General features: G+C 43.5%; 1 protein-coding gene across 1 annotated transcript in view; it reads right to left on the minus strand.

Annotated features, from left to right (window-relative positions):
• Window positions 1–1,371: 1,371 nt before the first annotated feature.
• Window positions 1,372–14,169, minus strand: part of dicer1 (dicer 1, ribonuclease type III) — a 38,249-nt gene continuing 25,451 nt past the window's right edge. The window contains exons 23-29 of the mRNA XM_030724985.1: window positions 13,723–13,875; window positions 11,018–11,653; window positions 9,809–10,067; window positions 9,169–9,437; window positions 7,933–8,095; window positions 7,657–7,732; window positions 1,372–7,227 (exon numbers count right to left, since the gene is read on the minus strand). Of these exons, the coding sequence (XP_030580845.1) occupies window positions 7,062–7,227; window positions 7,657–7,732; window positions 7,933–8,095; window positions 9,169–9,437; window positions 9,809–10,067; window positions 11,018–11,653; window positions 13,723–13,875 (1,722 nt within the window). The 3' untranslated portion in view covers window positions 1,372–7,061. The remainder of the gene's footprint in view (window positions 7,228–7,656; window positions 7,733–7,932; window positions 8,096–9,168; window positions 9,438–9,808; window positions 10,068–11,017; window positions 11,654–13,722; window positions 13,876–14,169) is intronic.

Genomic DNA, 14,169 nt, shown 5'->3' on the forward strand with positions numbered 1-14,169 from the left:
ATGCAGTTTCCAATACTTCCTGATCGTTATGAACATCCCAACATGGGAGGAAGAATAAGTAATGGTGAACTGACGTGTAACTGACATATACATTTGACTGAAACACGATCTGACTGTAAGCCGGGTTAGTTCAGTGAAATGTGAACCTGCTTTGAGTGTTCCTGTTTTGGCCTGAAGAAAACTGCTGTGGTCTGTACTGAGCCCGAGCCAACATAGCAGGTGCTGCTGACGAGCCTCAGAGCCGTCTGTGCACACAGAGCTCAATTCAGCAGCTTGGACCTACGCAACAAATCAGTGGACAGAGACTTAAAGTGATAAGGGGGGTGTATATTTGGTAAACCTTAAAAATGAACTCACAAACCAAACTATTATGATCAGCTAATTATATTGATTTAGAAAGATCCTTAAATAAACGGAGCCATCTGTATGTGTCAAAGGAAAGCCAAAGGTCACCGAGGGCACGCGTGTACTGTAAGACTCAAATCCACCATACTCTGAGATAAACTCTTTTATTTTTAAAAACAGACTAAAGACAGAATAAGGAACTATAATTTGGGATTTCACACAAAGGGAGTAATAACTGTCTGTGTAGGTCAGGGGTGTCAAACTCAATCATAGGATGGTCGCAGGCCAAACAGGATGACAAACTGATCACTGATCAATGAGTCATTGGCAACACGGAAAACGGGTTAGTGCACAGGCCTTGGCTGTAGCAGTGCATTGTGGGATTTGTAGTATAAGTAGTGGGAGCGCCATTTACCCTAGGCCATTAATAATTGCCACATGAAATCATCTCGTGGGCCTATAAAATTATATTGCAGGCCGAATGTGGCCCGCGGGCCTTGAGTTTGACACATGTGATCTAGGTTCTCAGTTTTCCAGGTCACGTGGTCTCTGGAGCTTGAAAAGAAGACTACTGGACTTCCTTAAGTTTCACCTCTCATCCAACGGGCTTCCTCAATTCCCAAAGCAGAAGGTGGAGAGACCCAGGTACTTACCCCCAGTGGAGAGAGACAGTTAATTTCAGTGGTTACCAGAATATGGAAAAAAAGACTGCAAAGGGTTAGGGGCTGTGGGGGAGAAGCGAGGCTAAATGCTAACTGCTAGCGAGGCACGAAGGAGGACTGTCAGGTGACAGAGTGACGACTACACCAAACACCACAGCCATCTGCAACAGCTTCACCACTGTGGGTCGTGAAGAGAGGCTGTTGAGTTTTTGGGTCTTAAATGTTAGCTTCTAACGGTATGAAGTGGAACAAGTTCGGACAACAACGTGCCAACATCTGGAACGTTGTGGTCTGGAAAAGGCCGAGCCAGCATCAGGACCCCCTGCAGGCTCCACCTTTAAAAGAACAACTCCACACAGGTAAAGAGAATGACCATACCATTACTTTATTGTAGATATACCAGGCTACAATTATAAAAACAAAAGGGTGGGGGAGGAACAAAATTAAAGGTATTTGTGATCCATAAGGTGCAGACCGCAAACCACTGCAGCATGGTATTACAGTATGACTGAGGAGTTCTATTCCAATGTCCCTTAAATATATCTGCTGCAGGTTGTGATGGCCCATAATTCCTCATACTGATAACAGTCCACTCGATCTGTGTAGCTCCATTCTGCTGGTGTTCTGCTCCACGCCGACTCTGAGATCAACATCTTGCTGCCATGAGTTCTCTTTAGCCCACTTTCACCGTTACACAAAGCAGTTTTGGTTCTTTAAAGTTTGCTCACACTTAGTATTTGCTCCTTAAAGGAAAAACCCACCTTAAAATACTAATAATGCTGGATACCTCCACATTTGTTTTACAGATGTAGCGCCAACCCAACACACATTTGACACTTTGATGTTACAGTGGATGTAAACAGAACTTTTGACTCATTCACAGAAAACTTTGACAACAGGTGTCAAAATGATTGTAAGTAAGCCTTTTAGAAATGTGATCCCATAATCCAAGATTGTCATAACTCCTGCTGGTTTGGAGACCACGCAAGCACACTATCTCAAAGGCTGCTGGGCCCAGGTCCTCCTTCAGCACCCTGAACATTAAAATACTTCTACCACCACATCCGTACAGACTTTGTTGATTTGCAAAGAAAACTCGGCTCTGCTCACAGATACAGGGAAATATCTGAACAGCACTGCACGCACTTTGTTCCATGCTGTTTGGATGAGGCAGGGCAGGCACACCCATACACCGTTCTAATGTTCCCATGTGTGATAACCTAGCCTGCAGCATTTGCTACGCTGCACACCTCTGAAATTTTAAGATCATGTTCAACCCTTCACAATTCTGGCCAAAATCACTGCAGCTGTAATCAGGCATAATTAGCCTGCAGTAGCAGCATCCGAGCACAGATGCTGGAAAGCATAAGGTATTGAACATGTGTATTTGGTACTGCCATATATGTTCTGATATTTTTTAAGAGCACCACGATTTAAAAAAAAAATAAAAAATTAGGATGCTTGATGTTGTGATCATAATTTGCCCAGTACAGTGCAAATGTACACTCAGCACTGTGTGCAGCACAGAAATGTCAAAGATGAGCAGGCAGCTGCACAGGCTGGATGTTCTGACCTATCAGCAACTCTGTTTCATAACCAGAAGGTCACCTGAGGTCACCTGAAGAGTGCTGTGTTCACGGCAGCTGCAGAAAGAACCGGAGGCTCACTGAGACTGCCACTGAAGGCGTTCTGCTGAGCATTAGCCTGAAGCCCAAATAGTGCTACTAGGATATTCTATATAGTTTTACTTAAAAGGTGGAACTTTTTCTGATGATTTGTGCCAAAGTGTTCTGATTACATCCACAGTGAAGTCCATCAGTAATTTTACAGGCAGAGAACTCAAAGTAAAGAAAATGTGACGTAAACAGCTTACGGTCCATCCCAAATCAAAGAATCTGGTTTTATTCAGTCAAATCATAGATCACACCTGCTCGTGGATTTTTCCTTTAAGTTCTCAAGGGGCTGGAAGATTGTCACATAATCCAAACTAGCCCACCACAGGAGCAGAAATGAGGCCGGCACTTGTAGTCAAAGCAGAATTCAATTCAAAGTGTCAGTCTGACGCAACAATTCGTTTCCAAACACATTTAAGGCAGGACATCAGCGGACATGACATCCAGACATTTTAGCCCCGATTACAGAGATTCTTCTTACAGTGTATTTGTCAGGTGAGAGCTTGCAGGCACATTTTGAATCTTTCCTCTCCGAGTATCTAATTCTCTCTCTTGTTAAACATAGATTTGCGTAACACCAGCGACTGAGACAGCAGCAAAGCCTGAACCATGAGTTAGTCCTTAATAACATGGCATCATATATACACACACTTCTTTTTCCTCCATTGTTCACTCCCTTTCACACTCTGACATGAGGTAAAGTATGGCGCCCAAGTGCAATGCTCAATTGTGCTACATGTACAAAAAGGAAAAAAAAAAGTCTGCCAGTAGAAGAAAACTCTGAATAACGCAGGGCTACCTCACTGCAGCGCTCCCACACACTCCCGTCTCCATTTGGGGAAGAAGAAGAAGAAAAAAGGCTGTTCGAGATTGATGCCACTTGTAGCTGATGAGTTTGTGATCCTCATTTTCCATCAGTCACACATTAAACAGAGTGGGCGTCTTTAACAATCGCTCTTCTGTCCCTCCCAGAGTCTCACTGATAATTAGTGTGTTCACTACAGACTGAGGAAAGAGAAATCACAGCCTCCATTCAGCGTTTCATAGTTGAGCTCTGCCTGCTTGAGAAATAATAACAGATTGCACTCTGATTGATAAACTATAGGAAGCTGTCCTGATGCTCTGTCAAGGATCAAAAGTTTCACATTTGCTTTCATGTGGTAATCTGTGGGACCAAAGATATGGACATCAGTTTGGACACGACGTGGGGCATCAAAGACTGCCGTTCCTGCTCTCAAGCTTGCTTCTGATTTTGCCGCTGATTAAAAACCTGATCCCTAAAACATAAATAATCAGAGCCAAACTGATATTTGGGTTTGTGAGGTGGTTCTGAGCTGCTGAGCTCTCAGGTTATCACACACGCCACAGAAACATATGCTGTGGGTTTAAAGTCAGCCAAGGAAACCGTGACGATTTATTTGGGAATAAAAGAAAAATTTGTTATTATGGAATAAAGTTCAAAAGCAATAACACACACATTCATGTTGATGAATGTATTCAGTGTGTACCTGAACATGTTCTGTAGCACACCAAAGGACTGACGCGTCACCTGCCAGTGAAAACCAAAAATGATTTGGCAGAGTCCCGCACGGGTCACACAGCCGAGGCAGCATTGACCCCAGAGTGGGTCGTGGGTCGAGACCGTTAGCATTAGTAGAGCTCTGCTTTCTGTTTCTAGTCAATTTGGTTCCTTTTGTAGTCCAAGCAGTCCAAGTCCTCTATGCACTTGAATGCTTTATCATTGATGCTTGAATCAATACTTTGAGTCAGTCTGGAACTGCCAATGAATGCAGGTGCGTGTCTTTGGTCTTTGGGAAGGACTCCACGCAGGAGAACGTGGAAGCTTCTCCCAAGAAAGCACCAGCTGAGCACGAGATTCAAACCCATAACTTCCCTGCTGTGAGGTGAAGATGCTAACCGCTGCACCGCCGTGCTGCTAGAACTCCTGTAACTATCATCAGGCAGTTTTCCCTTTTATTAGATTTCTGTAATTCATCAGTTTCCACAGTCCCACTGTAACCTATGACCCATCCACTGAACTGCAGTTACATGGACGCACAGGTTTGGAAAACGCACCTGAGCAGGACTCTGGGTTTTGGATGCATATTTGCATATAGAGCTGCAAACTGAGAGCCAATCACAAGTGGTCAATCAATGCCTGTGGAGAGGCACTCTAACGGCAGGCGTGCGGGGACGTAGTTACAGCTGTCCACATGTGAGCAGAGCGCCCAGCAGCCACATCAATATCAGATATGAACAGTGCCTGGGATCACTGGTTTCCTCCCTCAGAGAAGGCACTACGATTTGAGTGTCACCTCTTCGATCTCAGACAGGAGACACAATTGATTATGAAGGAATGTCGACTAGCTTATTGTAACGGTAGATTTGACGGGACAGTGCTGCTGTAGTGAGAGCTGAACAGAGCTGCAGTCGGGAGCAGAAAGGAACACTGAGGACGGTCCTTTGAGGTAGAAACACCTGTGTGGGGGATTATGTGACTGTGATTAGAGTTCAGATAGCTATACAACACAGTTTAGATGCCACACAGGTAAACGTCTCTTCCAAGCCTTATTTATGAAGACAGAAGTGAAGAGACAAGTCAAGTATTTTCATCATCTATGTTTTGGAGCAGATTTAAGAGTGCAATCCGATTACCTCTGCAAGCACTGATGCTCATCTGATCAATCGATGCTCTTACCCCTGAATTTAAAAAAAAAAAAAAACATTGTTTGAAATGAATGAAATTAATAAGTAACCAATGAGGAAAAACAGTTTATGTGCAGAGAAAACAATTCCTGTCCCCGCCCTCTGAAATCATCAAGTGTCACCCTCATGGATGAAAGGGGCAAAGAGTCAACAACACAGCTGTCCTCTACAGCTCGATGGCAGACCAACAACCAAACTAAACACAAAAAGGAGGTCAAATAAAGAGGTATTATAGTTACAGTGCAAAAAAGATGAGAAGTTCAAGCTTAATACAAAAAAGAAACACACACACACACACACACACACATAGCACCAAACAAAAATGAAAAAAATTAAAGACAAGAAATGCATGCAATTAACTGAGGTATTCAAGTGAAAGGGCTTACTGATGAGCAAACAAAGACATTTAGCAAGAAGCAAAACTGTTGGAACAAAAAGGCATGGGATCCTCAGGAAGTGACTTCATTCTCATAGTGTCACAGCTACTGCAGCTTTGGTAGGTGTGGGTGTGACGAACACTGTTCAAATGAATTGGTCTTGTTCACAAAGATGGTCTGAAAAGATTGCGTGTCTTACACGAGTATCCAATTCATAGAAAATTCTGCAGCATATTGATCAGGTGATATGTCTTTCTCTCATATCAAAACTGGATGATTTGCTGTGGAAAGACATCAAGAATGACTAATTCCGCTCCGTCCTTCGCATCAAAACTCGTTTAAACCACATCGCCAAGATATCGTCTTAGCCGTCTGACCTCGCGCTCACACACATGGATACAGCCGTAGCCTTAAAACATTATAGAAGCCATCCAGTTGTCTTAGTTTATACACAAGCTACAAGAACATGCAACCTCTAGTGCGGTTAAAATTAGTTTAACAGTAACTGGGAATGTTGTAATTCCTATCCATTTTGCAGGATGAGGGTAAGCCTTAGCATCTAAGGCCAATAATATCATTTATGTATTTTATATATATATTTATATTCTTTGCTATGTATATGATTTTGGTGTCAATCTGACCACATAATTCTCAAAATAACAGACCCTAATGGAATAAGTGCAAAAATGATCAAGAATACCACTTCAAGACAGATTAGACAGAAGTGCCACCAGCTGTTTGCTCCAGTGGGATCTGTTAGCCACGTCTGCCATCAGCGCTTTACAAACCGCTGTCAAACTGACTGGCACTAGTGCACAGGCTGAGGAGTTTAGCGTTTATTTTCTTCCTGCATACACCTCTGATTGAACTATATACAGTCTAATACTACACAATAAGCATAAGCCTTATCTCACTGACACACAGGGTTAAAAACAAATGACAACAACAGAAGAAACAGTGAGGAACTGACACTGTGACCTGACCTTTTTTCTTCAAACACTTTGCTAAACGTTAATAAAGCACTCATGATTACACAAAGCAGAGAGGAAAGTAAAGATTGTGTTTGCGCAAAAACAAAAAGGAAAGGGTAGAATATCTAATGTGAAATCCTTTGTGAGATCAGTCTTCTATTGTTGTGTCTGCACACAGTGTTCCCTGGCTGCCGTTGTTGTGCCATCACAGGGTGAAGATACAGGGCTAGTATCACGCTGTGTTGGGAAGCCGATGCTGCCCCTCCCCCCCTCCTCTCTATCAGCTTCAATAACTTAGGTGCTAATGCTGCGTGCTCTGTAAGGAGCTCAGTTGTTTTGGACCTGAGGTTGATTGGCTTTGAGGCTGCGCAGAGCTCGTCGCGCCGCCGCCGACTTGGCAATCCGGTAGCTGCGGCCAACGCCTTTAAACTTGCCCTTTCCAACGACCTCCACCGTCACCCGGACCTTCCCATCATACGTCCTTTCTGCAGGGCTGCAAACCGAGGAGAGGGGACACACACAAACACATCATTGTCTCTGGAACAGGGCATTAGGGACTGGGCAGCATGCACACTGACTCATCTATAAGATCTGAATACTATTATTAGCATTCCTTCAATATTATATACAAGAAGTGGAGGTGTGTTCCTATGACAAGAAAAGGTTCAAAGAGAAGACAAAGATGATTATATATAGTGTTTATTACATTTCCGTAATAATGAATCCACCAGCATGTGCCAGCCCTTTAATCAAAATGATATTTTTAATGCTAAAACATTGTTTTCCATGATTTTTAAATTTACTGTTTTACTGCAACACACGTCATTATTATCTGATTAAAATGCCAAATTAGTTCTTTTCTCCCATTCCTGAGTTACTTGTTAAGCATGCACGGCGGCCTTTCGGCGTGCTGAGGTCCTACCTGAACTTGGCAGTTTCTGGCTCCATCTCCAGCAGCTCTCTCACAGGAGAGCGCGGCACATTGGCAGAGAATTTCTCTGTAATTGGAGAGGGGATGCAGAGCGGTGAGGCAGAGAGAGATGGCACCGCAAACATTCAATTCAACGCGGCCACAGAACGGGAAAATTATTGGGAATGTTTGCAGTCACTCAAGCTCCCTGCATGAACTGCCCATCAATCACGAGCGATAAACAAGAAACAGAAATAAATAAACAAACATGCTCTCACTCTTCCTCACCTATAAGTGGCCTCATCATTGGATAATACACTTGCCACACAGTCTCCAATGACATCCTGCTGTCCATGTAAATTGCTCCAGCTAGTGACTCAAAGATATCCCCCATGGCCTTAGGGACTTCAATGTCCTCCTCCTTCTCTTCATCTTCTTCAGAGCGCCGCAGCTGGTGACAAAAACACAAAAAGCTGTCAGCTGAAACACCCTTCACCCTCCCTTCACCCCAACCAGCGGTGGCAGATGACTGCCCCTCCCTGAGCCTGGATCTGCTGGAGCTTTCTTCCTGTTAGAAGGGAGTTTTTCCTTCCCACTGTCACCAAGTCCATTAGGATAGAAACATTCATCATAGCAGAAACAGCTTTGTATTGATTTACAGTGACTGTGGCTGCAAAACGGCCCTCACAGCAGACAAGGACACCAGATCCCATCACCAGACGGGATAAGAGTACACGTCTGCATGTGGATTATTTAGGAAAAGCTGCAGGTCAGCAGCTAGGGGAAACTCGCCTGCATCCCCATGCTAACTGGCCTAATCCTTTCTATGGTAGGGTAAAGTCTGCAGGATACTGCTTCATTTCTTTACTTTCTTGTTTGATGTATTGTTTAAATGCCTAGCTGACCCCAAGGCATAAAAGTACCTCCCAAGCACAATGAGGTGACAGCCCTTTGCAGAAGAAGAAGAAGAAGAAGAAACAGCCTTTATTGTCCCACAGAGGGGAAATTTGGGTGTAACAGCAGCCGCAGTTATTATAAATATAAGTAAAAATATAATAATTCACACTATTAAGAAAAGAATATAAATATATATAAAATCAACAAACAAGATTAACCTTAATACTACTAATAATAACACTATATACAATGTACATGATGTGCCTGTGTGTTGAACCTTAACAGGCCGGACTATTTACAGTATATTATATATTATCCTACATTGTGTAGGTTATTGTGGTTTTTGTTGGGAGCAGTGATGGTTATAAAGTCTTACAGCTGCTGGGAGGAAGGATCTACGGTAACGCTCCTTTGTGCATTTAGGATGCAGCAGTCTGTCACTGAAGGAGCTCTCCAGCTCAGCAACAGTTTCATGCATGGGATGGGAGACTGATAAAACACAAATGCTGGAATATGAAAACATTTTCATAGACGCTGTTTGTTATTGAGGCTGAGCGCTCTGCTCTGTCTGCAACAGCAAAGGTTGGATTTGCTGCTGTTCTGATACGAGCCAGAAACAGGACTCACCTCAGAGTCCATGCCTTGCATCTCATTCTTCTCCAGCTGGAACTGCACAAAGTCATCGATAACGTGGAAAAGCTCGGGCGAAATGGCCTTGAAGTACTTGTGATAATCGTATTTGACGGCCAGAGAGGCAAAGATGGTGTTGTTGACGAGTGCTGAGCGTAGATCGGTCAGTACTCCGGGAGAGTGCTGCCGCGGGTCTTCGTAAAGGTGCTTTGTTATGAGGTAGTCGAGAATTGCATCGCCAAGAAACTCCAGCCGTTGGTAACAATCTGAGCAAAAGAGGACAAAGCAAGTCAGAGTTCAGCCAACTTAAAGAGTCTGAGTAAGTCAAACCTTCAAAAGCAAAAGTCGGTGAGGTATGAAATGTGTTTATTATAGAGCTGTGAAAAAAGTAATTCCCAGGATTTCCACATTTACATGGAACCATTCCACCTCTACTCATGGGAGACACTGCTGAAGTGTCTAATAGTCAGGTCAGTGTATGGATCAGTACAGTTTATATCACATCAGATCTACACACCACTGTTAAGAAACTTGCACTATTTATCAACACCTAATACTGCTGTCAGTGATTCAGATGATACTAAACTGGATCCACTGTATATTAAACAGTAAAAACTCATTTTAGGTAAAGCCTGACCTGTGATGGTGTTGTAATGATAGGAAGCGTGGGTGAAGGCTTGCAGGAGATAAGCCTTGTTCTGGAAAGTGTAGTTGATCTTTTTTTCAAAGTTCTCGAAGCCGGAGATGAGGTGGTTGAGCGTTCGCTCTGCGTCCGGATGATCCAGCATACAGCGGGGTGGGATCTTGAGCCAGCCGTAGCTCAGGTCACTGGCCTGAGCCTGAGTGTGAACCTGCACCGCCGCTCCAGTCAGTGTTCCTCTCTCCAACGGTAAAACCTGTTGTCATGTTTACATACAAGAAGTTGGTTTTGACTCACATTCACGTCTGTAAGAGGTGGGGCTGGTACCATGTTTGAACTGACAGTAGTACTGGTACTCAGTACCCTTATGACTACTTTACTTGCTCTGAAATAGATTCACAATTTTGTCTTACATCTATACTTCCCAACTGGAACATTACAGTGGAACACAACATTTTACACACCACACAAAATGAAAAGAGTCTTCTTCTGAACAATAGGTGCTGCCACTCAAAGTCAACTTTAACAAGAAGTAATTAGCACTTTGTGAAATATGCAGCACATTCATACACGTGAATCACAGACTCAGGGGTAACCTAGCTTTAACATAAACTAGTTCAGACTGATCACCAGCATGTCTAAAGTTCAAGAACTGTCAGGAAGACCAAACACCAAGTGTGTGTTTTTAGGGAGGAATCAGTGAAGTGTTGCTGAAGCACAGAAGCGTGCAGTGAGTCACGTTTTAAAGAGCTCCTGTATGGACTTTCTGTAAAAATCACTACTTTAACAAACAGCAAACACCAGAGCTAATTATTTTTAACTGAGGTATTGTATTCAGGTCCAGGCCTGCCAGTTGGGTAAATAACTATTTAATAGTGCAGTAACAAAGTATTTGATACTTTTGTTGCTAAAATGAATGTAAATGTGAAACAGCCACTTTGACCTGTGGTTTTCACACAGGGTCTCTGTAAATGCTGAGGTGGCCTGCAGGGCGTGGAGGGAAAACACACACACAAGAAGGGAAGGACAGCCCACTGTTCAAAAACATATCGATGGAACTAATACTGGAACTATTTTGTAAAGCTAGCGGTTTCACAATGAAAGAACGGTGGGGTGAAGCAGCAGCAGCAGGAGGACATATTCATATTATAATATTCTGGTGTGGTGCCATGCTGAGACGGGGCAGTGTGGGAGGTCCCGGCTCACCTTGAGGCCCAGTGAACAGAGGAACATCTGGGCGGCTCTCTCTCCACAGCTGGTCAGGTAGCAGCCTAGCAGAGCCTCCACACAGTCAGCGATGCTCTTGTCTGCGATACACTGCTCTGTGTGCAGGTCATAGGAGATGGACTGCTTACCGAGCTCGGTGCCACAGTTCTCTTCTGATGGATTCCAAAAGCCCACCACAAAATCATCCTCCTCACCAGCCTTGCTTGGGTCCAGGTAGCACATTGCGTCCCACGAGCTGTAGTCAAACTCCTCAGCCGAGGGCCCACTGGGCACCTGCTCTGTGGGGTAATGAGTTGCTGCTGGATGGATGGGCTTCTTGGGGGTCTTCCAATCATACGGAGACTCCATAGCTGGTGAGGGTCCTGAAGTTGGAGTGAGAGGGGTGGGGAAGCCGCTCAGTGAGATCTTCTTCCCAAATGCTCCGGATCCCAGCAACATGTTGTCAATGAAACGAATGTGCTCCTTGTAATACTCGAGATCATCCTCCATGTTGACTTCATCTTTTGGCTCATCTTTCAGCATCAGCTCGCCATCTTCATCTACATCCTCACCCTCCTCATCATCCTCATCATACTCATTTCCTGATCGCCCATTGGCCAGAAGCTCCTCTTTGGCCTGGATGATAGAAGATGAAACAGAAAGGTTTAGTTAATCACTGATGTGCTGCAGGCGTTCAGACCACCCTGGTCCTCTTTCAGCAGGCCTTTGTAAAGTGATGCTGGTTACAAACCGTCATTACAACAAAACCCCTTTCAGACATGCACTGCTGTGGCTCAGGGGCTATCAAGTAATCACAAGGTTGGTGGTTCAATCCCTGGCTGCTCCAAAGTATTGAGCAAGATACTGAACCCCAAGTTGCTCCCGATGTGTTCAGAGTGTGACTGTGCGTAGAAAGTATGAATGTGAACAGTGTGTGAACAGGTGAACGAGGCATGTTATATAAAGAGATCTGCGTGCTCGTGTAGAGAAACCAGTGCATTTACCCTGACAGCAGTCTACACTGGATCGAGGAATATTTAAATGCAACTTTAAACACTGTCTGAATGCATGCAGGCGCATCAATGGACAGCCTTACACAGCAGGACGTGTTTGTATATGCTGAGATGCTCAGATTATGAAGACGTCACTGTTTTAGAGAATGCCTCAAAAACAGCAAACAGTCAAAAAAAAAAAAAGGGAAAAAAACCTGTGAAAAATCCATTTTTAGTTTCTAAGCCTCCCTCCCCCAAACCACGCTCACAGAGGCTGTACGTACGTATGTATTCCAATAACTAGGACATGATGCCTGTTATTATCAAAGCTGCTATCAAAAATATAACTACCATCTGAAGAAAGCTCCAACTGCTTTCTTCAGATGGTAGCATATCTTGTGCAGGGTGTGAGAACTGCTCCACCCATGTTGTGTCTAAATAAACACACACCTGTGCCTAAATGACAGGTTGCTATCTGATCTACAAACAGAGCCTTTCTGGGTGCTTTAATGGCCTTTACACATTACACTGTGATAACAGTGTTTCTTTTTATAGTTAAACATCAGTATTATATCAACAGCATTAAATTACAATAGTATCTTTTACTGCAGTTATTTCTGGAGCAATATATTGTTGAACAAAAACAGTGTTGCAGGCCTATTTCCTGATGTCACACAGTATTAGTTCATCTCATTTGTTATGCCAGTTTTAAGCACTGTTGATGCACATGATATGGCTAATCAAAATCATGTGGGGCACCAGATTACTTTTAGTCCAGCATCATGTTTCATTTGGTTGATTCTGTAATCAACAGACCTTCATATATTATTGGTACAAGTTGGAGCAAAGACAATACAACACTGTAATTTTGAAATGATGATGAAAACGGATGGCAGTGAAAGTATATGAAGATAGCTACTGCCACACAAACTGTAAAAAAGATGGTCAGTGAAAATTGGTACAGCTAAACTGACTACAGAAACGTGGCTCCTTAAAATGTTCATTTACTGACTTCATGGGCATTTGCTTTGAGGTCTTTTTTAGCTTTATGTTGTTCTTTTTAATTTACATAAACTCGGTTTTATTTCAAGCTGCTGTTGTTCCAAAGCCAAGTGTTGTATAAAAGAGTAAGTGGTGTTTTTAACTTTCAGTATAAAATTCAATTTATAAGCTGCAGGAGTGCAAAAAGAGTTCAGACCGGTTGGACTTCACACCGAACAATGATGCCTTGAGTCGCCACATAAGGAGAAAGCCTGCACTCTAGTGGCCAAACATCAGTAAATGAAACAGCCTTTGGAAACAAATAGGATCCCTCAATGAGCTTATAAACCCGTAATGGTCATCTTTGCTCACAACGTGACTCGTGATGATCCACATGCACAACAGTGGACAATGCCCACTAGGGTTTAAATACCTGGGACTCTCCACCTTTGGATAAGAGGTGGAACATCTGCAAAAACCTAAATTACTCCAGTCGCTTTTTTTCAGGCTCCACAGACCACCATGACCTGGACGACTGAGAACCTACTAACAAACTCAATCAACACACTTTCCTGTTTACTCGGAATGAACAATTATACCCAAACAATCAAAGCTGACAAACACATTTCCAGAACCCTGACCGACGTCTGCACAGCAGAGAGATACAAGGGCATCTGGACTGAGCTCACAATGCCATAAAATGACCCACGACTGTGGTAGAAGCCCACTAACCTCCTCTGAGTTCAGTTTGTCAGTGCTGCTCTTGTCCTGGTTGACCACATATCCAGGCGGCAGCCAGTTAACGGGAGGGTCAAAGATGGACACCACCATTCTGCTGGGAAGCCCTTTCTTCTTTCCCAGACGGTACAGGTTACAGTTGCTCACCTGGACAACAGGCAGACGGTCAGTAACACACCATAGTCATTTAAAAGACTCTAGCTCTTCTAAAACTACGTCTTAATGGACGTAAGATGAGTTCTTAAACAGAGTTTTTTCAGATACTAATGGGTGGACTAAATGGCAGGCTTTATGTATCCAAGTCATTCTGTGTCATTGGCCTCACTGGAGACAGTGCTAAATTACAAATGCCAATTTTCCACTCGTACCTACTCAGCTCGGCTCGACTCTAAAAAAGTACCAGGTACTTTACTACCTACTCGTCACTGGACTTTGCTGAGG

The sequence above is a fragment of the Archocentrus centrarchus genome, unplaced genomic scaffold (assembly GCF_007364275.1).
Source record: "Archocentrus centrarchus isolate MPI-CPG fArcCen1 unplaced genomic scaffold, fArcCen1 scaffold_44_ctg1, whole genome shotgun sequence".
NCBI classification, from domain to species: Eukaryota; Metazoa; Chordata; class Actinopteri; order Cichliformes; family Cichlidae; genus Archocentrus; species Archocentrus centrarchus.